The sequence below is a fragment of the Thamnophis sirtalis genome, unplaced genomic scaffold, assembly GCF_051295495.1.
Source record: "Thamnophis sirtalis isolate CommonGarterSnake01/CBP01778 unplaced genomic scaffold, rThaSir2_p1.2 scaffold_13, whole genome shotgun sequence".
Lineage (NCBI taxonomy): Eukaryota > Metazoa > Chordata > Lepidosauria > Squamata > Natricidae > Thamnophis > Thamnophis sirtalis.
Window position 1 is genome coordinate 6,795,015 of NW_028261393.1, and position 24,690 is coordinate 6,819,704.

General features: G+C 42.8%; 2 protein-coding genes and 1 long non-coding RNA gene across 3 annotated transcripts; all 3 read right to left on the reverse strand.

Annotated features, from left to right (window-relative positions):
- Positions 1-48: 48 nt before the first annotated feature.
- Positions 49-4,898, reverse strand: LOC106557183 (phospholipase A2 inhibitor NAI). Its single transcript, XM_087727160.1, has 5 exons — positions 4,772-4,898; positions 3,274-3,405; positions 1,841-1,993; positions 1,228-1,380; positions 49-959 (listed from the first exon to the last, which is right to left on the reverse strand). The coding sequence occupies exons 1-5, from the start codon at positions 4,824-4,826 to the stop codon at positions 799-801; spliced, it is 654 nt and encodes a 217-aa protein (XP_087583286.1). The 5' UTR covers positions 4,827-4,898; the 3' UTR covers positions 49-798.
- Positions 4,899-7,463: 2,565 nt separating this feature from the next.
- LOC148042943 (uncharacterized) lies at positions 7,464-9,087 on the reverse strand. The gene is made up of 3 exons (XR_015698276.1): positions 8,952-9,087; positions 8,400-8,552; positions 7,464-7,581 (listed from the first exon to the last, which is right to left on the reverse strand). It is a non-coding gene; the product is annotated as an uncharacterized LOC148042943 (long non-coding RNA).
- Positions 9,088-18,404: 9,317 nt separating this feature from the next.
- On the reverse strand, positions 18,405-21,438 carry LOC148042944 (phospholipase A2 inhibitor and Ly6/PLAUR domain-containing protein-like; the record flags this gene model as incomplete). Its single annotated transcript, XM_087727978.1, has 4 exons — positions 18,405-18,571; positions 19,082-19,228; positions 20,216-20,368; positions 21,285-21,438. Coding segments are annotated over 4 exons (621 nt in total), but the record flags the coding sequence as incomplete, so codon positions are not given.
- Between the last annotated feature and the right edge of the window lie 3,252 nt (positions 21,439-24,690).

Genomic DNA, 24,690 nt, shown 5'->3' on the forward strand with positions numbered 1-24,690 from the left:
TGTCATAGCAATTCATTTTTATGATGATTCTGTGGACTTTGAAGGTTGAAGAAAACATATTTTATTGAGCTGTGGTCTCAAAGCATGATAGTTCAGTATTTTCGCCCCAAATCTCCTGTTTCCCTTCTACTGACTCAGGTAAGAATCAAAAACATCTGTTTTTCCAATGTCTACTTATTGAACTATTAACTCAGCAACATTCTCATTTTTTTCCCTTTAGTATATTTTATTTTCATTTTCATACACTCACATGTATACACCATACAGTATTAAACAGTAATTGCATCAATTCCTCTTGTCGACAATGCCCCATAAAATAAAAGCCCAATATACCTCTTCCATTCTCCATACACCTCTTCCTTCCACCACCCTCCAACTTTCTATCTTCCCTCCATCATCCCCCTCTACCCTACTTCCCCTCACCCTCTACCACTCCTCTCTCCAGGTCCGCTCCCCCCTTCCTTTTCGCCTCCCCCCACCCTCTCTCCCACCTCTCTCTACCCATCTTTCTTCTTTCCTACTCCTCCTCCCCTCGGTGTATTTCCACGAAATGTTAATGTATTTGGCTTATCCTATTTTTAAAGAAAAATTAGAGAAAAACAGTATACATGTGAAGTCACATTGCATTGAGATCTAACACATCGTGTCTAGCCTAATGTATATCCCTCCCTCCCCCCTCCCCTCCCCCCTCCTCCTCCCCCTCCCCGTCTTCCCAGAACCCATACATGGTATAGAACATTCTCATTTTTTTTTACAAATTTCCCAATATTGCAAAGAAGGTTTGGCTCTTCCCAATGCTCACTGATGATTAGGTTCAGAAGAAGATGCATTTCTGCATTCCACTGTGGTGACGTTGAACTGAATCAGCCCACTGGCTGCCACAGACACTCCTAAAGGGATGGAACATGTGGTCTGTGCTGCACATCCTTGGAAAGTGGACTTTTGAGTGAAATTTCCAACTGGGGATAAGAGAAAGGAAGAAAAGGTACATTTGAGACTCTATAGCATAGATATTATAAAGCAATGAATTTCTTTGCTATCCATACTGTTTGACCTTGATGTTCTTGTGGCCTTTATGGAATCATGAAGATCTTTGAAAAACCTGATACAGATCTGGTTACCATATATTAACTGTTCGATAAAGTTTCTCCAAATAGATCACCTTCCTTTATTTAAAAAAAAAGGAAGGAAGGAAGAAAGGAAGGAAGGAAGGAAATGTCTACTCACAAAACTCTGATTCTGTGGCACAGGTTATGGTAAGACACTGATCCTCTTTCCCAACGCAGGCTACAGATTGATTGGCTTCACAAGAATCCTCATCTACTGCAAAGCAGCCTGGGCACTGTAACCCATTTGGTTGAAAGTCTTCATATTTTTCCACTGGAGGAAGCAAATTTTCCAGTTAGCAATAGCAATAGCAATAGCAATAGCAGTTCGACTTATATACCGCTTCATAGGGCTTTCAGCCCTCTCTAAGCGGTTTACAGAGTCAGCATATTGCCCCCAACAACAATCCGGGTCCTCATTTTACCCACCTCGGAAGGATGGAAGGCTGAGTCAACCTTGAGCCGGTGAGATTTGAACCGCCGAACTGCAGCTAGCAGTCAGCTGAAGTGGCCTGCAGTACTGCACCCTAACCACTGCGCCACCTAGGCTCATTTCATGATCACCAGTAACCCTTTTAATGTCTATCCAATATCTTGACATTCTTTTCACATACTTGAGTTCAATTCCAGCTCGGATGGAATCAAGGAACCCAAGATTCTTTGCAACAAGCAAGAGGTTTTTTTAAAAAAACACTAGAGTTTGAAAAAGGATGTATGAAAGTGTAGATACTTACACAGAAGCGGTTCTGCATTACAGACATCAGTCTGACAACACTTAGATTTAGCAATTTCAAATCTATCATCCACTGTTGTGCTGCTGAAGATGTCCTCATAACAGCGCTCACGTTTTGAACATTCCTTGATGATAAGACTCACTAGCGTTTTGGCTGCAGGAGGGAATTAGAAAAAGAAATATGGAAGTCAGCAGAAAATGAAGAAATGCATATCAATCACGTTCATTTGACTGTTGTATTTTGGAAGAAATAGCTAAATACATATGTTTATTTCATTTATGAAATGTATACTGACTCAAACCATTGCGTGAACTTCAATGGCTGAGTTTTCCTGCTTCCAACCCAGCACATATCCTAATATGCCAGTTCTTGGACCTGCAGAAAATAATTGGCCAGTTAAACTTCTACAAATGGGGTTCCTAATCATAACCTGAATTGCTGAATCTCACTGGCTTTCATGTAAATGTTGACACCTTTGAAGATTTATTTATTTCCAAGAAACATATAAGCACAGGCAACTGCAGAATCTGGAGCTTTTTGCAAAATGATGAATGTCCCATTGTGACAAAGTAATATAAGCTCCTTCTGTTCAGCTTGCAATTTGTGATGCACATCAAGGGGGCAAAGTGTGGATTGCTACATCAGGATGTGTGTTTCGTGACTTGTCCTCTCTTGTCCCCTTGTACATATCAATTCACCAACGTTTAAAAATTGCAACTGGTAAATAACACTGGACTTCTCCTACTGTCTCTCACTGAACCCTCAAGAGAAGTCATTGAAGGAATGTCCCAAACCTAATCACATCTTAGTACAACCTAGATGCTAAATTTTAGCATTTTACTGTTGTTTGAGAGTGAAACGGGAGACATATGTCGGCAAAGATGTTGAGACTCCGGACGGAGTGTGGAGAAGAGCAACAAAAATGATTAGGGGACTGGAGGTTAAAGCTTATGAAGGACGGTTGCAGGAATTGGGTAGGTCTAGTAAAAAGAAGGACTAGCAGTGGCATGATAGTGTTCCAATATTTGAGGGGCTGCCACTGGAATTGGAGGTCAACTTATCCTCCAAAGCACCTGAAGGCAGGATCAGAAGCAAGGATATAAGCAACCAAGAACTAAGGAGAAATATACTGACAATGAGACCAATCAATCAGTGGAACGGCTTCTCTCGAGAAGTTGTGAATGGTCCAATACTGGAGATTGTAAGAAGAGACTGGAGAGTCATTTGTCTGAAATGGTCTAATCTAGTGTCTCCTGCCTCAGCAGGGAGTTCAACTAGAAGACCTCCAAGGTCCCTCCTAACTCTGATCTTCTGTGTTCTAATAAATATATATATGTATTATATAAATGATGAGAAACATGTTCAGGTTATTCCTTGATGGTCCAGAAACCAAGTGATGGAGATGGTTGAGAACAAACTCAACTTTCACTCACCGGTACTCATAGTAGAATCAACAACTGCAGTAGAACAGAATTCTTCATCTTCTTTGCACTCCACCACCTTCACATTCTCTTCTTCACATTCAGTTCCAAGGGCAACACATTGTTGACATTTTAGAGACGTCACTATAAATAAAAGACATAGTCATGCCAGCGATCAGTGTCACCCTTCTATGTTTTTCTCTCCTCCTAGCACTTATATTCAAGACTCCTGTTATAATCTGGTTGACTAAGCATGTTCTCCTCTCTTGTTGTTTTTCTGCCGGGGATCTTTGGAAGGATGGGAGAGGAGATCAGCTTGTGGAAATGGAAGGGAAGTTGAGATTGAGAGAGAGATTCACTTTCTTGTACTGCTAACATTTTAATATGACACTGGATCATCCCATCTTTTGGTACTTATGCTGTAGACCAGTTTTGTGAAGAAGCCATTTGGATGCTGTCTGAGGCCATTTTTCTGTAAGAACCTGAATTCTGAATGTCTGCGAGTTCTGAATAATTGTTGATATCAGTTGATTCTTGGTGATGAAGGATTTGGGCACATTTTAGATATGGTGTGCCAATAACATCTTCTTAAGGCTGAGAGGGAATCACCTCCCCAGTTTTTGACCCAATGGTAGACTGTCATTTTCCTACTTTTTATTCCTCATGAATGACTAGTCTAACGGTGGGATTCACATTTTGTTACCGCTGGTTTGCTGAATGTGTGCCACATACATCGTGTGGTATGTGCCCTGCCTTCCACGCATGTGCTTTGCTCGCTCATGTGCCTTCCGCCCATGTGCCCGGCCTCAAAAACATGCCTAAATAGGATGACATAGAGCTAAGACAGGTGGGCAGGCCCACCAGCAATTTCCATTACTGGTTCACGTGAACTGGTCCAAACCAGCTGAATACCACCTCTGGAATAGACTCATAGTGCCCTATTCCTTATCCACAATCTTCAGCCATTAAACCAAATTAGCTCTCTTGATATTCTGAAGACATGGTCATTGATCCCGCATACACTACAGGTAATCCTTGATATAAGACCAGAATTGGGATTGGAGCTTGTGCCACTAAGTAAGATTGTTAAGTGGGTTGTGCCCAGTTTTACAAGCTTTTCGTGGTAGTTAATAACTGCAGTCATTAAGTGAATCACATGGCTGTTCAGCAAATCTGCCTTCCCCTATTGACGCTGCTGGTCGGGAAAGTTGCAGATGGAGATCATATGTCCCAAGACATGCAACGGATATAAACACATGCCAGCTTCTTCATGCCCAAAATTTGATACATGGCTGTGGGAATACTGCCATTGTTGAAAGTGTTAGGACCATTTGTAAGTCACTTTTTCAGTGCTGTTCTAACTTCAGATGGGTGCAGAACAAATTGATTTGTAGTAGAACAATTGACCAGAGGCTTCCTCAACCTGCCTAAATAGGATGCCATTTCCACCCCTTTCCTGAAGTCTCCTGAAGTTTCTATATTTCAGTTTCAAGGAAATTAAATTCCTTACCTGTTGACAGGATGGAGGAGAAGAGACAGAGGACAAGAATTCCAGCTGCCCTCATGTTGGTAGAAGTCAACTCCGCTGCCTTTCCTGAAGCCACCTACTGCTCAGCTTTGCAACTGGGAAATGTTTGTGAAGAATCAGCTGCTGGAGGTGGAATGTAGGGTCAGAAATGATTGGCTAGCAGAGATAGCAAACTCAGGCAGGGCAGAAGCCAAATTCCATTAGGAAAGATAGTGGTGTTCTTAGAAAATATACACAAAATAAACTTTGCTCAGTAGTCAAATGGGGCTGTGATTTCTTGTTTACTACATCTCTACATCTTCCTCTGCTTTTTCAAAGTGTAGTTTGGCTTCTAAAGCTGATTTTTATACCCTACTGTAATTCTTTATATCTAATTGGAACCTTTTCCTCTCTAGACTGTGTTTCACCTTAATTCCTACATTCATTCATTGGGATCGTTTTGGATATTTTTCTGATCCTACAGTTGTGCATAATATATATATATATATTATATATATAACATATATATTATATATATATATATTATATATATATGTCACAACCCCTGGTATGCCCCAATATTTTACTGTTGCCTTTGTTTAGTATTTATACTACACAAATGTAACAAAGGCAACAGTAAAATATTGGGCTTTCTGTCTGGATGGTCTCTTGTGATGAGCCGATGGACAGAGAATGGAAGCAGTTAGCTTCCTCCCATAATTGGGGCATACCAGGGGTTGTGACTTTAAATATATACCTTTCTCCCTGGCTCAGCTGATAAAGGATCAGAGCCTGTGGCTTAGAGGTTAATACATCTGCCTAATATGTAATACAGCCCAGGTTCGAATCCCAGTAAGGGTATGGCTAGCTGATGAGAGCTAAATAGCTTGAAATAGATCTATACTGGTCTCCCTTTATTTATTTATCAGCACAAATACTATATATATATATGTATGTATGTATGTATGTATGTATGTATGTATGTATGTATGTATATATATATATATATATATATATATATATATATATATATATATATATATATATATATATATATATATATATATATATATATATATATATGTCAGTACTTTGTTATATTAATGATAAGTCTCTGAACATTTCCATTATTATATTTTTATTTTTGTAGACAGATTTTAATTTTTGGCCCTTAGTTTCTATCACTTATGACTTTATTTATTGATATCCCTGTCTATCTGTAACAGGGGTGTGAAACTCAATTTCATTGAGGGCCGCATCAGGACGGCGGTTGATCTCGGGGGGGCCAGGAGGCGTGGCTGACTGGGTGGGTGTGGCAACTGGGTGGACATGGCCAACTTGACACCGCTCCCCAAACTGCCGGAAAGTTTCTTGTTCGCATTGGGTAGACTGGGCCGAAGCCACACTGGCATGAACTTTGCAAGGAGTGTAACAAAATGGATGTAACAACAACAACAAGGAATGGAAGTATGCCAGAGGAAAAGGGTCTAAGAGTTCAAGTTAAACTGACTCCAGAATGGATGACAATAGAGGAGGAAATGCGTAGTTTATTGAAGCTGTCTTCTCGTGTGTGTTCAAATTTCCCTTAGGAGAATACACAGACGCAAATACTTTTGTCACCAAAATTTATTTGCATTCCGATTTAGAGAAAATGGATTGTTAAAGAAAGACCACATACCCCTGAGCTAGCCTGCACCTCCATATCCTAAATTACTACCAATTTCCCAAGAATGTTTAGCCCCAAAGCATTGTAATTCTTAGCACTAAAGCTCCAAACTCCTTCCCACGTTTACAAATTTCAAACGCTAAGGGAAGTAAGGCTTTCGTCTACATATTAAAAAACATCATATCAAATGTTTGTGTGGCGCTGGTACAAGTCTTCCTGGGGAGCATGAACTCTACAATGCCGTTGCCCATTTGTGTCTTTCCTATCGGGTACGAACATACACTGCTTGTTGCACATGCTTTGATCCTTGCGTTCGCATTAATAGATCCCACTGTGGAGGAAAAAGAAAGAATAAGGACACGTGAGGTTGGATTATGAAAACAAAAACAATGATATTTTTCTTCTTAACCTCCAAAGGAGCCACAGGGGAGCTATCCACCTCCCTCAAAGTAGCTACACAAATAGCCACTGTCCTCTTGTCAGCCCTTCAAGGAAACCAGACAAAGAACTTAAAATCAACTCAAAACTCAAAAGATATAGTAACAGAATCTTGCAAGAGGGAAAGCACTTTCTCCTCCCCTCTTTTTGTTAGTGAGAACAAGGGAAGGTTTTGTCTGGGATGATGTAGGTTCCCCAACCTTCGTGGACCGGTGGGGGAGGAAAGGCGATGGTTCCCTGTGCGTGGTTGACAAGGGAGTGCCTACTGCTCCATTTGTGCTTGCATAAATGAAGTATGTGGGTATTCACCAGGTACTTGTGCAAATGGAGATGTGTGTGGACCTAACTGCTGCTTCCGTGGCCCGATTCTAAATGGCTCATGGTCCAGTAGTGGCCCACGGCCCACTATCCATTCAGGAGTGTCAGTTGGGTTGGCCAAAATAGTCAAGATGGAGGCCAGAATATGGTTCTAAGGACTTCAATTGCATTTTTCTCTTTTCCACGGGTGTCTCTAATTAAAAAAATAGCATGGAAGATAAAGGAAGAAAGATCTTCTACTCACATGTCTCCATGCCAAAATCCACATCTACACACTGATTCTCGTTGCCAAGACAGAGAACTGGCTGGTCTGGTTGGGGAGAATCACCAAGTTTTGTGTACGATCCACTGCATGTATATCCATTGGGTTTAAGTTCCTCACGACGTGGCACTGCAGAGACCAACCCCAAATTGTCAAACGTTTTCATGGAGACCATCCCATATTAAATCTTAAGATCTTTTGCATCCTGGCTTCCAGAATTCCCAGTCAGGAGAGGATTTGTACTCCAAGCATCTAAAGGCAGAGCTGGACTTTCTGCTTATCCCAGCAACCAAGCATGTCACCCCACCTACTTCTTCAGTCAAGGAAGAGATGACACCTCATCCCATCTGCCTATCCCTTATAAATGTACGTGGATGCATGCTCTGAAGTTCCCCTTCAAAAGGGCTGTTTTAACTCTGGACCGATTTTAAGCCCTAGGTTTAAAATGAGTCCTGGGTTGCTGGGCCGCCGTGTTCTCCAATTATAGAAAGCTCCTATTTTTATGACTTATATTTGATTCAGCAATGGTTTGCTCAACTAATGAACTTTCCTCACCCCTTCCCTCCCTGAGGTTTGTTGCACCATTCAAATTTTATCTCCCCATGGTGTGTGTGTGTGTTTGTGTGTCTGTGTGTGTGTGTGTAGAATAGAATAGAATAACAGAGTTGGAAGGGGCCTCAAAGGTCTTCTATTTCAACTCCCTGCGTAGGCAGGAAAACCCTATTCCATTTCAGACAAATGATTATCTGACCTCTTCTTTAAAACTTCCAGTGTTGGAGTATTTACAACTTCTGGAGACAAGTGTGTGTATGTGCAGAGGTCCTCTTGCATACCACTCAGGCAGGGTGAAATCTGCTCCCCCTTACTTTCTGATTCCCTGCCGACAATACTGTAAAGTTCAACTTTCTCTGCCCTTTTGCAGGGAGACATTGACTTGAATTACTTACGAGTAGAAGGAAAGATATTGCAACCATCTGACTGGCAACTGTGATGAATGACTTCAATGGTTTTTCCCTCTACAGAAGTTATAGTGAAATAACCATCATTAGCTTCCTCAGGCTTTACACAAGTCTTAGAAGTGTAACTGACTGGAGGAGTGCCTGTGAAGAGATAAAATGTTGGGAGTGTAAGAAAAAAGAATTATTTTTTTTAACAAAGCAGTTTGTTTATTTAACTATATCATTTGAGATCCCAACCATTAATAAATGGTTGTTAGCTGGGGGGAAGATTATATGATTTTTCCTTAATATGCAAAGGGATTGGCAGAATAATAGCAATAGCACTTAGACTTGCATACTGCTTTACAGTGCTTCCCAGCTCTCTTTAAATGGTTTACAAAGTCAGCATATTTCCTCCAACAATTTGGGTCCTCATTTTAGCCCCCTCAGAAGGCTGGTGAGATTTGAACAGCCAAATTGTAGGCAGCCTGAAATCAGCAGAAGTAGCCTGCAGTACTGCACTCTAACCACTGCGCCACCACAGCTCATGCTCAGAATTACCTTGTACGTTCTTCAACTTGATTTCCTCCATTTATCACAGATATGAAGAAACAATTTACTTCGATTGGTGAACTTCTGGAAAACTTTTCTCTACAGTTAGAAGGAACTTTTGGTCCCTTTCTTCTCCCACTTGCCCCCACCCCCCAGTATTTTCCATGTACATGATAGAACAAGAGAAAACAACATTACTCTACAAAATATTCCTAACAAACACACTCCACTGAAATTGGCAGAGTACATGGGAGATTAGTTGAAGCCAACGGCATCATCCACCTTCAAGAAAACTGAATTTTCCCTTGAGATGATAATGTTGTCTGACAGCTAAATTGAAAGATGTTTCACTCACTGAAAGTGGTACGGAGAGTCAAGGAAGAGCAATGGGTTTGATCTGGTTCACACACCACCAATGTCATGTCCTCATTTCTACATTGTCCATTGGTGGTAAAACACGTATAGCATTCTAGAGATGTTACTGTAGAGGATAGAAGCAAAATGATTACAGTTCAACAGAGAGCCAACCAAATTATGCACTAATTAATTAAAAAACCCTTTTAAGATGTTAAAGATTAGCATCATATTTTTTTTCCAGGTGTGTCTCTTAAGTCATGTCTACCCATAGTTTGAAGGTTGCAGGGGAAAGGAAGAGACTAAAATTGTGGACATCTCAAATTAGTTGATCTTTTGAATAGGAAAAGTGACCCTTCATAAGGAGATATTCAGCTCTTTAGATAAGATTCCCTTTTTATTATTGATTGAGATCAGTCTTCAAAACAAGCTGACTGGATACCTGTTAATATTGTTGAATTCCCAATACAGAGTCAACCAAAACAACCACAATTGGTCATTTAGAATCAGAAAGAAACCAAATCTTAGCCTATCCCTCAGATACCTGGTTGTTAATTCACCTCCTCATTTATTTACTGAGAAGACCCTCTGTGACACAGCTCACAAAACAGCAACCATCTCCACATTTCTGTACCCCAAACCCTCCATCATTGATGGTATAATTGGATGTCTGCCACGTATGAAACTATGTTTAATCATGCACACCTATTGAGTGGCATAAATATTTAGGCACATTAAAAGCAGCAAAAGATTTGTATAACGTTCTAGTGATGTTCTATTCATGTTGTAACCCAGGACCAACAACAATTAGTATAAAACCAGCCTGTCAGGACTACCATCTTCAAAAGAGAGAGAAAGAAATAGCCAAAGATTTTTGGAGGTATTTTAGCAGTGATCTGCCTGTGTAGAGATATACGAAGCCTCCCTCCGCCACCTCTCTAGCATCTCAGTGTTGAATAGCAATACTCACCACCTGTCAGTAAGACTGAAGAGATGAGACAGAAGTAGACAAAAAGACCCGGAGCCATTGTGCGTGGAGAGCGAGTCGACTGCCTTCCTGCACTCAACTATCAAATGCACTCAGCTTTATAGTGACTAGGGTGGGTCTCTTGTGGGGTGTTTGGGAGCAATTTTTTTTGAGTGGGAGGCATGGAAGACATGAGTGATCACCAAATCCCACACAGAGAAATACCCATTTGCACAATAAAAATGGGAAAATGGGCAACCGCAATGGTGAAGCAACAAGGTGGTTAAATCTTGTTGCGATTATCCATAACTCAATGTGTTAAGTTAAGTAAGAAATGATTCCTGTTGTAACTGGGCTACTACATAGCATGGGTGTCAAACTCGATTTCATTGAGGGCCGCATTCAGGGTTGCGTTTGACTTCAAGGGGCCAGGTATGTGTGATTGGCGCTGGCGGGACTAGCTCAACATCACTTGTCAAGACTCCGTTTTTGGCCACGACGGCCTCCTGCAACCCTCTGCCAGTGAAAACGAAGCTCGGGGAGGTTGCACGCAGCCTACCTGGGCTCCGTTTATGGCCACGACGGCCTCCTGCAGCCCTCTGCCAGTGAAAATGGAGCTCTCCCTGGCAAAGGCACCATGGAGTGGTCATTCATTGTTTCCAGGACGGCCTTGTAGACCAGATCTAAGCACTCTGTGGGCCGGATCTGGCCGGTGGGCCTTGAGTTTGACACCCCTGCTACAGAGGAGATCTCTCACTTGTCTGTTTAGTTTTTATTTTGGAGATGGCTGTAACAGGATATTTCATATACGGCAATGTGCCCATAGGGATCAATAGTGGTGGTTCAGGAAGGTATGTCTTTATTCGCATGCACGGACATTTGCAAACCAGTAGGGATAACCCATGCTAAGTTTCCAAATACAATTCAGAGTGCTAGTCATAATCTTTAAAGTTCCTTAAGATTTTCACCCTTAAGGCATCCAAAGGATTGCCTTCGTTGGGATGTTTGGGAGTCAGTGACAGAATGAATGTGACAGATGCAAAGTGCAACATCTAACAATTAAAAAACAAAGCACTTGCCCATGCTTATATGAGGAGTTCTCCAACTTCATATCCTCAGGATTCAATGACGCTGATTTTCTGGAAAACACAATAAGATGAGCTAATTCTACTTCTAAAGCTACAGTAACAGAATCTCGCAGCTTTGAAAGCATAATCCTCCCCCCCCAATTCTCTTTACAGACAGAGAAACTAGGGAGGGTCCCTTCTGAGATTCCCACCCTGTCCATTATACAGCTGTGGGCTATGCAGTCTGGTATCTGACCATCCCTTAGGCCAGTGTCTCTTAGCACAGTCTCCTCTTTCCCAGGTATCCTTACAAGATGACATCTTAAATATCCTGGTTTATCAAGCTTCTGTATGAACATCTCTTCTCATGCCTAGCAATACACATGGAGTTCTTCATTTTGTTCATTGTTAACAGTGGTGGGTTTCAAAATTTTTTGGAACCTCTTCTGTAGGTGTGGCCTGCTTTCCGGGTCCACTGGTGGAACCTCTTCTAACCGGTTCGGTAGATTTGACGAACCGGTTCTACCGAACTGGTGCGAACCGGTTCTACCGAACTGGTGCGAACCGGTTCTACCGAACTGGTGCGAACCGGTTCTACCGAACTGGTGCAAACCAGTAGGAACCCACCTCTGACTGTTAAGCATGCTTTCACAATGTAATAAAGCTCCAGGTTCCTCAATAAAGTCCAAAGTTAACATAATATTAACATAATCATAATGCAAACTAAAGGTAAACCGCTCCAAACTCGATGGCAGAAAATACAACTTCAGCAAGAGTGTATGCGTAGAATGCACTACCCAACTTTGTTGTTACATCCTCAAACCCCCATAACTTTAACCTTATACTATCTAGCGTGGACCTCACCCCTTTCCTAAGAGGTCCGTAAAGTGGGCTTAAGCATAAGCGTGCCTATCATCCCTATCCTATTGTCCCCATTTATTCATACCCATTTCCTGCATTCATGTCCATGTTTATACTGATTTCAACTGGTCCAGAATGCGACTGCGCGGGATATCATGGGGGCACCTAGGTGCTTCCATGTTACACCCCTTTTAAGCGGCCTGCACTGGTTGCTGGTTGTCTTCCGGGTGCAATTCAAGGTACTAATTATGACCTTCAAAGCAGTCCATGGCTTAGGCCCAGGGTACCTGTGAGACCACCCACTGCCACCGGTAGCCTCCCACCATCGAGTGCGATCCCACTGAGTTGGCCTCCTCAGCGTGCCGTCGGCCAGACAGTGTCGGCTAGCGACTCCCAGGGGGAGAGCCTTCTCTGTGGGAGCGCCTTCTCTCTGGAATGAGCTGCCCCCGGAGCTTCGCATAATCCCCGACCTTCCGACGCGCCCTAAAAAGTTGGCTTTTCCAACAAGCCAGCCTGGCCTGAACAAAACAAAACAAATTATTGATCATTGTTAATTTTAATCTGAATTTTTTAAAAAAATGTTATTGTCAATTCTAATTGGGTTTGTTTGGGATATTCTATTTAATTTTTTAAAAACTTTTGTATTATGTGTTTCTTTTAATGTTGTACGCTGCCCTGAGTCCTTGGGAGAAGGGCGGCATATAAATCTAATAAACCTAAACCATAAACCTTATACCTGTTAACTCGTACATGTTTGACAAACGAATGAACTAACTAACTAACTAACTAACTAACTAACTAACTAACTAACTAACTAAGAAAGAACTCATAGACTTTCTGGAGAATTTCTGGGAAATCCCTCTAACAATTGTCTTCGTGAACCAGATTATTTTCCCGTTGGAAGCAGCGCCACAAATTGTCATCCAAGAATATGTCAAAGTTCACAATATTTCACAGTTTAAAACGTGCACTTAGAATGAGGGCACTTTCAGATTCCTTTTTTCCCCACTCCACCTTTACCCATTTCAGTAACTAGCAGCAACCGGTTGCAGTTGTTTATTCATTTGATTTATAAATAAAGCCACCCATCTAGCAGCTGTTCTGACTTTAATTGCAAGCAAAAGGATTGGGATGAAAGGTCTCCAATCTTCTCAGAATTAGTAGGTGAAGGAGGACTGTGCAAGACGTGGCTGAGAAAAGCTTGGGAGGGAACCTTTGATAGTCCTGGGAGTCCTAGCAAAAGATACCAGCACCTGTGTCAGGTGCTGCTTCATTTAATAATCAGGAAAGAAACCACTCAACTCCATTCTTAGAATTAAGTGTACTTTTACTAATTACAAACGAATAGTAGCAATGCAAAGCTGAGTCTGGGTAAATTGGCACGAAAGCAATGGATATCATGTATAATTCAATCCCCTCCCCTTGGCAACCCATTCCATAGTCCAATAATAATTCACCCAACTGTCAGGTGGGAGATATCTTCAAAAAGCATCATCAGGCTGGAATGCTGGACAGTTGGCCTTGGCGGGAAACTCCCTTCCTCCACATGCACAGAGAGATGGTTAGGACAGCTTCTAATAACACTCCTCCAGCACATAATAATTCCCCTCCCAAATACCATGCCCCCCTTCCCCGTTTCAATGGTAGCCGAAGCAGCAGCGAAGCAGAGGCTGACATCCTGCCATGACTGTCCCTGTCCAGAAATGAACAAATATTTCGTCTGATTCTTCCTGCTCCCCTCATATGCCCAGTGATCTCAGCCAGATAGAAATAGTCTAGATAAAATATCACTCATTTAATCATGGTGTCAGAGATACCCCTTTACCTAACTAGAGAAGCAGAATAAGCATTGGCAGGGAGCAGAAGTGAGTTCCAATTTCCCCACTGAATTTCCTTGTGGGAAGGTGACAGTGGGCAGTGGAAATCTTCCTTCCTTTTTTCCTCTCCTCCCTGTTTTTCCTCCTTTCCTTCCCTTCCCTTCTTCCTTTCTTTTCCTTCCCTTCCTCCTTCCCTTCCCTTCTTCCTTCCCTTCCCTTCCTTCCATCTTCTTCCTTCCCCTCCCTCTTCTTCCTTTCTTTCCTTTCCTCCCCTCTTCCTCTTTACCTTTCCCTTCCTTCCTTTCCTTCTTTCCTTTCCTTTCCTTTCCTTTCCTTTCCTTTCCTCTCCTCTCCTCTCTTGCCCTGCCCTGCCCTGTCCAGCAGGCAGATAAATGAGTGGGTGCTGCTGGGTGAGGGAGGGAGGGAAAGATTGGGCAAGTGGCCAGAAGGTTTGAAGAAGGTTGAAAATGGCGATCATGTCACCACAGCAGCATGGCAGTAACACTGAATCAGCAGCAGTAGTGTTGCAGAAGCAGTCTGGCAGCACTTAAGCAGCCAGAACTGTCCAAATTTCCCCAAATTTAATTCCCATGGTGGGTCATGGCCCCTGACACTCTGTACGTTAGCCCATTTGAGGTATCTTGGTTGAAGAGATTTTGCCTTACGATGTATCGCTTCACCCAGTTAAAGATTACAGACAAGAGAGAGAGAGAGAGTCAGAGAGACAGACAGACAGACAGACAGACAGACAGAGACAGACACAGACACAGAGAGAGAGACAGAGAGACACACAGAGAGAGACAGAGAAAGAGAGACAGAGACAGACAGACAGACAGAGACAGACAGACAGAGAGACACACACCCAGAGAGAGACAGAGAGACACACACACACAGAGAGAGAGAGAGAGAGAGAGAGACAGAGACAGAGACAGAGACAGAGACTGACAGACAGAGACAGAGAGAGACAGAGACAGACACACACAGAGAGAGACAGAGAGATACACAGAGAGAGAGAGAGGCAGAGAGAGACAGAGACACACACACACACAGAGACAGAGAGACACACAGAGAGAGACAGAGAGAGACGGAGACAGAGAGAGACAGAGACAGACAGACAGACAGAGACAGAGAGAGAGAGACACACACACAGAGAGAGACAGAGAGACACACGCAGAGAGAGAGAGAGAGAGACAGACTGACAGACAGAGACAGAGAGAGACAGAGACAGACACAGAGAGAGAGAGACAGAGAGACACAGAGAGACAGAGAGAGAGAGACAGAGACAGGCAGACAGACAGACAGACAGACAGAGACAAAGACAGACAGAGAGGAAGGGAGATATGCAATACTACTATAGAACTATGATATCTGGAAGATGGAGGGATGGATGAATGGAGGGATGGAGGGAGGGATAGATACATGGATGGAAGGAAGCAAGGGAGGGAGGGTGGAAGGAAGGAAGGAAGGAAGGGAGGAAGGGAAGAAGGAAGGACTGTCTCGCAAGTATCTAGACTCTCTTATACCCAAATCAAAATGGACATAGCGAGCAATGTTCAGTTGAGGGAAAATGTCACCAAAAACTCTTAAGGAACCGAAAGGAGCTCACCAAATCCCTGCCTCTGGTTCATATCACTACCAGCCTCATCACTAAGTTCAGTTCAGTTCAGTTTATTAAATTTCTATTCCGCCCTTTTCCCCCGAAGGGGACTCAGGGCGGCTCACAACCCGAACCGGGGAAGGGGGCATTGTCAAGCTTCTTTATCTTTGTCTGTTTCTTGATTGATGGAAGAAACTTACTCTTCTTTGATCCCAGAGGTACTTTGATCACTAGTCTCTGGTGAGACCCTCCCCATTAGCAATGGCCTTTCCTTACAATCCTCAAAACACGCCTCCTCCTCAGTGTCTCTTTGGCCAACAAAAGTAGAGAAGGAAACCCTGAAAAGAGGCCGCACATCTTGGTTGTTCAAACAAGTCTTTCTACTATGGGTTATGAGCAATGGTGGGATTCAGCCACTTCGCACCACTTTGGGAGAATCGGTTGTTAACTTTCTGAGCAGTTTGTTAAGAGCCAAGGTGGCGCAGTGGTTAAATGCAGCACTGCAGGCTACTGCTAGATCAGCAGGTCAGCGGTTCAAATCTCACCGGCTCAGGGTTGACTCAGCCTTCCATCCTTCTGAGGTGGGTAAAATGAGGACCCAGATTGTTGGGGGCAATATGCTGACTCTCTGTAAACCGCTTAGAGAGGCCTGAAAGGCCTATGAAGCGGTATATAAGTCTACTGCTATTGCTATTGCTATTGTTGAAATGGTTGTTGGAAGAAATCATTAGGGCAGAAAACCGGTTTTTAAATTATTTGAATCCCATCATTGGTCATGAGTAGAATTTTTTTTTTACTGCCATTCCTTACATGGAAAACAAAGTATTTAACGTTTATTGGACATGTAAAAAAGTTTGAAACTATTGAATTCAAATGTCAATTCACAGGATTTTAAAGATGAATACACAACGGAGACCAGATGTTTTTCTTTTGGGATTGATGGACAAACAGTTATTAAAATGTCATGGAGCGTTGTTTTTGAATAGCTTGAGTAGTTTGAACTGCAGTGAGATTATTGCGCTGGCTCTTTGGCTTTGAAATGAAGATGAGCACCTCCCCCTAGAGTCAGGAACAACTAGCACATATGTGCGAGTAAGTAAGTAAATAAAATCTTTATTACGGTCCAAGACCAGCAATACACATTAGTTTTTACACTACATTAAAAAATACTAACATTAAAATATAACGAAAAAGTATTGAAATTAAAAGTGGATAATAACATAATGGTCCAAAGATTGTTAGAGGTATGTCCAGATAATTGGTACAAGATGGTACTATACTTCTGTAGCCATTTTTTTTCTTATGGACATTGCAGCAGCACAGAACTTTGCCCCTGCATATGTGGTTACCGGGTTAGTGTCCTGGAGGAGAAAGCCTAGATAAAAATGGTCTGCCCTCCCTGGCAATCTCTCAAATAAGGGGAGAATATGTGCAAACCTACAAGCTCTGTATAGCTCGCAGAGTAATAGAACATGTGAATTATCTTCCACTTCTCCTTTACCACATATACAAACCCGTTCTGCAATAGGTGTTCTCTTATAGCTGCCCTGGAGGAGTGCTGAAGGAAGAATGTTAAATCTGGCTCTGAAGAAAGCTATTCTTTGTTTTGGGGAGATCAGATCATTTAGATATCTTGCCGAGTCCCACGGACCCTGTTTGATTCTGTCCCTACTGTGGAGAGACAACTTATTTAGTTCTTTTGGAACCTTTACCTTTAGTCCTAAATATCTTTGTTGCTCTTCTCTGCATTCTTTCTAGAATCTCAGTATCTTTTTTATATCGTGGCAACTGAAATTGGACGCAGTATTCTATGTGGGATCTTAGCAAGGCATTATAAAGCAGTACAACCACTTCACGTGACCTTGATTCTATCCCTCTGTTATTGCAGCCTTGGATTGCATTGGATTTTTTGGCAGCTGAAGCAGACTGCTGGCTCACATTTAAGTGGTTGTCCCACTAGGACTCTCCCAGTTACAGCTCCCTTATAATGTGACAAGAGAGAACAATAGAAAGTATTCCAAAAGAAAAGTGGCTAAGGATCAGTGGTGGGATTTAGCCAGTTCGCACCTATTCAGGAGAACCGGTTGGTAACTTTCTAAGTAGTTCAGAGAACCGATTGTTGGAAGAAATCCACTTTTGTTTTTTTTCCACTTTACAGGGTTAATCCTGTAAGGAAGGCAGGAAGGAAACCTTCTGGTGTTGTTTCTAGCCTAATCTTTATTGCCCTGTTTACAGAAACTGCCTCTCTGGTTAAGCCTTATGACATTGTAACAACTAAGGCAAAGCGCCTACGACCTGAGTGACCTTCAGTTGGCCATGCCCACCCAGTCACATGACCACCGAGCCACATCTACCTCCGCCATTAGGGCAGAGAACTGGATGTTAAATTATTTGAATCCCACCACTGCTAAGGATATAGCTGAATTGAGTCTATGGGTGACAGCTATGGGTGACATAGTGGAGAGAATGGCCAGTTCATCAAAGCTATCTTCTCCTGTGTGTTCAAGCACTCCTTAAAAAAAAAATACACAGACACAGATGCTTTCAACAACGCAATTTATTTTCGTTATGATTTAGTGAAAACGGAACGTTTAGAGAAAAACCACATTCCCCTCAGCTAGTAGGCCCAAACACAGCATTTCAACCCTCTCAGGTCTGCTCCTCCTCCATATTTTAAATTACTATCAAGCTCTCAAGAATACTTAACCCCAAACCCCTGTTACATCTTACTTCTGAAGCTCCAATCTCCTTCTCACTTTTATAAACCCTGAAAGACAAAGGCAGAAGGCTATGTTCTGACTACTTGAGAAGAAAAGCACGATCAAGTGATAGTGGAATAGTGTTACAATCCTTCGTGACGTTGAACGTTACAAGGCCATTGGCCATTCTTGTTTCTCCAACAGGATAAGAACATACGTTTGGGGTTGCGCATCCTTGGAGCATACCCGTTTCTTCAATAGCTCCAACTGTTGAGGAAAAAGGAAGAATAAGAATCTCTGAGACTTTATTGCAGTTTGCTTATAGGGTCATTTTTTGCCCTCCGGAGGTTTCATGGAAGCCTCCTGAAGGTCCCTGAAGCCTCCGGAGGGCCTCCGGGGGGGACGGGGGAGGCTGTTTTCGCCCTCCTCTGGAGTCTGGGGAGGGCAAAACAAGCATGCAAAGAATGGGGGGGAGTCGCGCCTCTCATGCGCGCATGTGCACTGGGGGGTGAAACACATTTCATTATGGGCATGGCACCCCTACGTACGACCCCCCCTGCGCTCCCCCCCTTATCGCATGTGAGCCAAAAAAGGTTCGCCATCACTTCCTGAGGACATTTTCACCCTGCAGTCAGTCAGTCTGTCTCTCCTTCTCCGAATTTTTTAATCCCCTCACCACAACTGATCAGATTTTAATTATTTATTTTTTAACCACTTGGGCTTTCTTTTCCTCTTTCTATGGTTTCTCTGATTTAAAAAATAAAAGTTTGCACTCACATGTATTCATGGTAAAACTAGCGTTGACACAATGGGTCTCTTGGCCGAGACAGAGAATTTGCTGAGCCGGCTGGATAGAATCCCCGTTTCTTGTGTATGATCCAGAGCATACCAATCCATTGGGCCTGAGTTCATCACGGAGTGGCACTGTAGGAATCAATCAACCCAAATTTAGAAAACCTTTTCGCGGTCTCTTTCACATTCTGGCTTCCAGAATTCCCAGCCGGGGTAGGATTTGTAACGCAAGAGTCTGAAGCAGTGGTGCTATTCAGGCAATTCTATCTGGTTCGGGAGAATCGGTTGTGGTGATGGCGGGAGGCCCTGGACACCCACCCAGACATCATCACATCCCGTTTTTGATGCTCTGTGCATGCTCAGAAGTTCCTGCACATGTATGTAGGTGGTGCACGCTCAGCTTTCCGAACCGGTAGTGAAGGTAAGTTGATTTCACCCCTGGTCTGAATGTAGAGCTGGACCAGGAATGAGGATGGCACCATATTCCATCTGCTCCACCATTCCATCACAAATCTACCCTGACGTCTGTTCTGAGTCCCCTCTTCAAAATAGGCATTTTTTTCTCCTTACCCCTTAATAAGCCCTTTTGAGAGGACAGCCTGCAGGGCTCACCTCCCCTTATGACAATCCCGGCTCTGATTGGCAACTTCAGTGATGGGAAGCCCTTCTCCTCCAGTGGCTGATTGCAACCCAGGGCAGCCATTTCTCCACTGACACATGGATGCTATTTTTCTCCTATGCAGGGAGTCCTCAACATACCACCATTCATTTAGTGGCCGTTTGAAGTTACAATGGCCCTGAAAAATGTGACTTACGACCATTTTTCACCTCTTATGACTATTGCAGCATCCCCAGGGTCACGGGATTTTCAAGATTGACTCCCATTTATGACACTCCTGGGATCCTTTTGCGACAAGCAAAGTCAACATCAAAATCAATTCACTTAACAGCCGTATTACCAACGTAACAACTGCAGTGATTCGCTTAGCAAATGTGGCAAGAGACGTCCTTCAGCTGGCTCAAATTTGCTCCCCTGGCTTTCTCACTTCCTGCCCACAGTACTGCCAACCTTTAACCCTCTCTACCTTATGCAAATAAACATTGAGTTGAATTACTTACACTGAAGAGGCAGGACATTGCAACCGTCTGACTGGCAACAGAAATGCTTCGATTGAGAATAATATCCCTGTGCAGAGGTGATACTGTAAAAGCCGTCAATGCATTCCTCAGCCTTTGCACAAGTCTTAGCTGTGAAACTGAGTGGAGGACTAGCTATGAAACAGAGATAAAATGCTGGGATTTAGAAAAAAAGAAAATAAAGGCAGTGTTTAAAAAGCACTGAGCTCAATTCAATATTTTATTTGAGATCCCTTGTGTTAATGGATGTTGCCTGGACAAGAAGATTATATGGTTTTCCTTAATAGGAGAAAGAAAATAGTCACAAAAATAGTTATTTCAAGGCACAAAATTACCCCGTGCATGATTGGAGATGGTTTCCTCCATTTATTTCAGGTAAGGAGGAAGAGTTAATTTTGACTGGTGAACTTCTGGAAACTATTCTGCACCGTTAAATGGATATTGGATCTCTTTCTTTCTCTTGCCACTTTTCTCCCAGTCTTTTTCACATACGGTAAAGGTTCCCCTCACACATATGTGTGAGCTATTCCCAAATCTAGGGGGCAGTGCTCATCTCCATTTCAAAGCCGAAGAGCCAGCGCTGTCCGAAGACACCTCCGTGTTCATGTGGCCGGCATGATTAAACACCAAAGGCACATGGAACACTGTTACCTTCCCACCAAAGGTGGTTCCTATTTTTCTACTTGCATTTTACATGCTTTCGAACTGCTAGGTTGGCAGAAGCTGGGACAAGTAACAGGAGCTCACTCTGTTATGCGGTGCTAAGGATTTGAACCGCCGAACTGCCGACCTTACTGATCGACAAGCTCAGCACCTTAGCCACTGAGCCACCGTGTCCCTTCCATGTACTGTAGGGTAACAGAAAATAATATTTTCGCCAACACAACATTTCTAGTAAGCATAACCCACTGAAATTGGCAGAATATGTTGCCATTAATTGAAGTCAATGATGAAATCCACCTTCAAGAAAACTGAATTATTCCTTGATGCTTGAGATACTAAGTGATGGTAATAAGGACTTTCAGCTAAACTGAAAGGGTATTTCACTCACTGAGGGTAACAAGGAGAGACAAGGAAAGGCAATGTGTTTGGTCTTGTTTACACTCCATCAATTTCATGTCCTCGTTTCTGCATTCTCCTTTAGTGGCAAAACATGTCTGGCATTTTAGAGATCTGACTGCAGAGGAGAGAAGCAAAATGATTATACATGCAGTGAGCCAACCGGGCGATGCAATAGTTATTTAAAAGCCCTGTGTAGACTTCAAAAATAATGACATTTTTTTCTCGGTGTGTATCCATTTCTAGCACGCATTTGAAACTTCGAAGGTTAGAGATTGAAAAACATGGATATCAGAAATTAGCTCAGCTTTAAGACAATTGGTGGCGCAGTACTGGAAGAAGGAAGACTTACCTACTATTCAAGAATGGACACTAAAAATAACAAACTTAGCAGAGATGGCTAAAATAGCATATCTTCAGGACCATTCAGATGAGAAATACAAGCTGGAATGGAGAAGATGGATTGACTATATTCAGAATAAATATGGGACTAAGAAATTCCAGATAGCTTATGAGTGAATGAGCAAGGAAGGATACAATTTGCTTAAAGAAAGCTGTACGAAAGGGGAGTTAAAGTACAAGTGAGGAATGATGATGATGATGAAGTCTATCAGCTTATTTTCAAATATGGATGTTAATGTTTATACCTTGTATTTGCTCTGGGAGGTTGGGGGTGGGTGGGTTGGGGGTGAGTTGGGTTTGAGAGGGAGGGGAGGCATATATTTGTAAAACTTTTTTCTTTTAAAATTTTCAATTAAAAAGAAAAGAAATTAGCTCAGCTTTTAAATAGGAAACATGATCTTTCATTCTCTTCTTCACATGAGATGTTCTCCGAAAGACTTCTTTGTATGATTGATTGAGATCAGCCCTCTAAACAAGCTGATTGAGTGCCAGCAGATTAAGAACCAATACAGATTATCCTGAGACTATGAGGAATTCACAGTTTATAATCTATGACTTTCGTTTTAGTGTTTTGGTTGAACACATTGAATTTAGGAGCTGGGAAACTCTGCGTTCAAGTTTTGCTTTAGGCACAAATGTCAGCTTGGGGACTTCTGACAAGTCACTCCTTAGCACAACAAGAAGGTACAGCATCTCCAAAATATGGCCAGGAAAATAGCTGACCTCTTACTGCTGGCAGCAGGGGTGAAGGCTGATTCAAAAGACCAACTCTTAGCGTCCTGCCCATCCTGCAACTATCTGGTTGCTGATTCACCTCCTCGTTCATTTATTGATAGCCTGTCTTTAAAAAGCTAAAACAAGCAGAGAGCTGAAGATGCTTCTCTATCCATGTGTTTTATCCATTTAAGAAACCTCCTTCTACTAACTCTCTGGAACAGGGGTGTCAAACTCAAAGCCCAGGGGTTGGATCCAGCCCATGGGGTGCTTAGATCTAGTTCATGGGACCACCCTGGAAATAGCAAAGGACCCTCCAGCGAAAAGGGAGCTCACGAGGACCTCGCACGGCCCTCCCGAGCTCCATTTCATAATAATAATTCTTTATTGTCGTGCACAACATATGTACAATGAGATTGGAGGAGTGCAACCCACCCCCAGCACAGTAGAACTCACAGTGAAGACAAAGGAAAAAAAATCCCTAACCCAATAAATCATATTAACAAACACCCAGTCCCATTACACTACTGTGAACATGTTACACATTGCACCGGCCCTACAAGTTCCATCGTACAACTTAATTATGATGTCACTTCATGTACAGGAGTCTGACAGCCAACTGGCACTCCACTGGCAGAGGGTTGCAGGAGGCTGTACCATCCGAAAACGGATCTCAGCAGGGCTGCATGTGGCCACCCTGAGCTCCATTTTCACTGAAAGAGTGTTGCAGGAGGCCATCGCAGACAAAAACAGAGATCAAGAGATCCGTTTTTGCTGGTAGAGCACTCGGGCCTCCGACGCAAGTGACATCATGCTGGCTACAACAACCCAACGCCCCAACCCCACCCCAAGGTCAAACATAACCCTGATGTGGCCCTCAATGAAATAGAGTTTGACACCCCTGCTCTAGAATCTCAGTGTTGAATAGCAATACTCACCACCTGTCAGTAAGACTGAGGAGATGAGACAGAAGAAGAGAACAAGACCAGCAGCCATTGTATCTGCAGAGTGACTCCAGTGCTCTCCTGAAACCAACAAGCGAAGGGACTGAATTTTATAGTTATGGGAGCATGGCTCCCCTGTAGGATGTTTTGGATTGATTCCCTACAGTGGGTGGAATGGAAGACATGAGTTATCACCAAATCCCACACAGGGTAGAGTAATAACAACTTACAATGTGAAATAGCCAAAGGGGCAATATCAATGGAGAACCAACAAGTTGGTTGAGGCTTGTTGGGATCCATCCAGTAACTCAGTGGGTTCTTTAGGTTAAGCAAGAATCAGTTGCAATCATAAGTCGGGGGTTGAAGAGGAAATATCTCCCTCCTCTTTTATTTTATTTTATTTCAGAAAGGGGAGTAAGAGGATGCTTGCTATGTGCCAACATGTCCAAGGTGGGTCAGTGGTGATGATGAAGGATATTATTTTGTTTTGATTCGTTGATAAACATCATAGGACCATAACCACTACTCAAGTATTCACTGGAGGTCTTGGCCAACCCAGCTTCTTTTATTGGAAGAGAAAGGAGGAGGTTGGTGTGGGATGTTCGACTTTATCAGGGATGGAGATTAAACTTGTATGGTGTTTTTGCAATGGTTTAATGGGGATTTCTGTAGGTCAGTAATAGATGTATTCCAAAAGGACATCAACCCTGTCCTTGGAAGGACAGATCCTGAAGCTGAAGCTCAAATTCTCCGGCCACCAAATGAGAAGAGAGGACACATTAGAAATGTGCCTCTGCTGCAGTGGTGGGATTCAAGCAGTTTGCACCTATTCGGGAGAACCGCTTGGTAACTTTCTAAGTAGTTCAGAGAACCGATTGTTGGAAGAAATCTCCTTTTGTTTTTTTTCCACTTTACAGGGCTAATCCTGTAAGGAAGGCAGGAAGGAGACCTTCTGGTGTTGTTTCTAGCCTAATTTTGATTGCCCTGCTTACAGAATCTGCTTCTCTGGTTAACCCTTATTACATTGCAACAGCTAAGACCAAGCGCCCATCGACATGAGTGACCTTGAGTTGGCCATGCCCACCCAGTCACATGACCACGGACCTCCACCTACCCAGATGGTCATTAGGGCAGAGAACTAGGTGTTAAATTATTTGAATCCCACCACTGCTAAGGATATAGCTGAATTGAGTCTATGGGTGACATAGTGGAGAGAATGGCCAGTTCATCAAAGCTATCTTCTCCTGTGTGTTCAAGCACTCCTTAAAAAAAATACACAGAGACAGATGCTTTCAACACCGCAATTTATTTTCGTTATGATTTAGTGAAAATGGAACA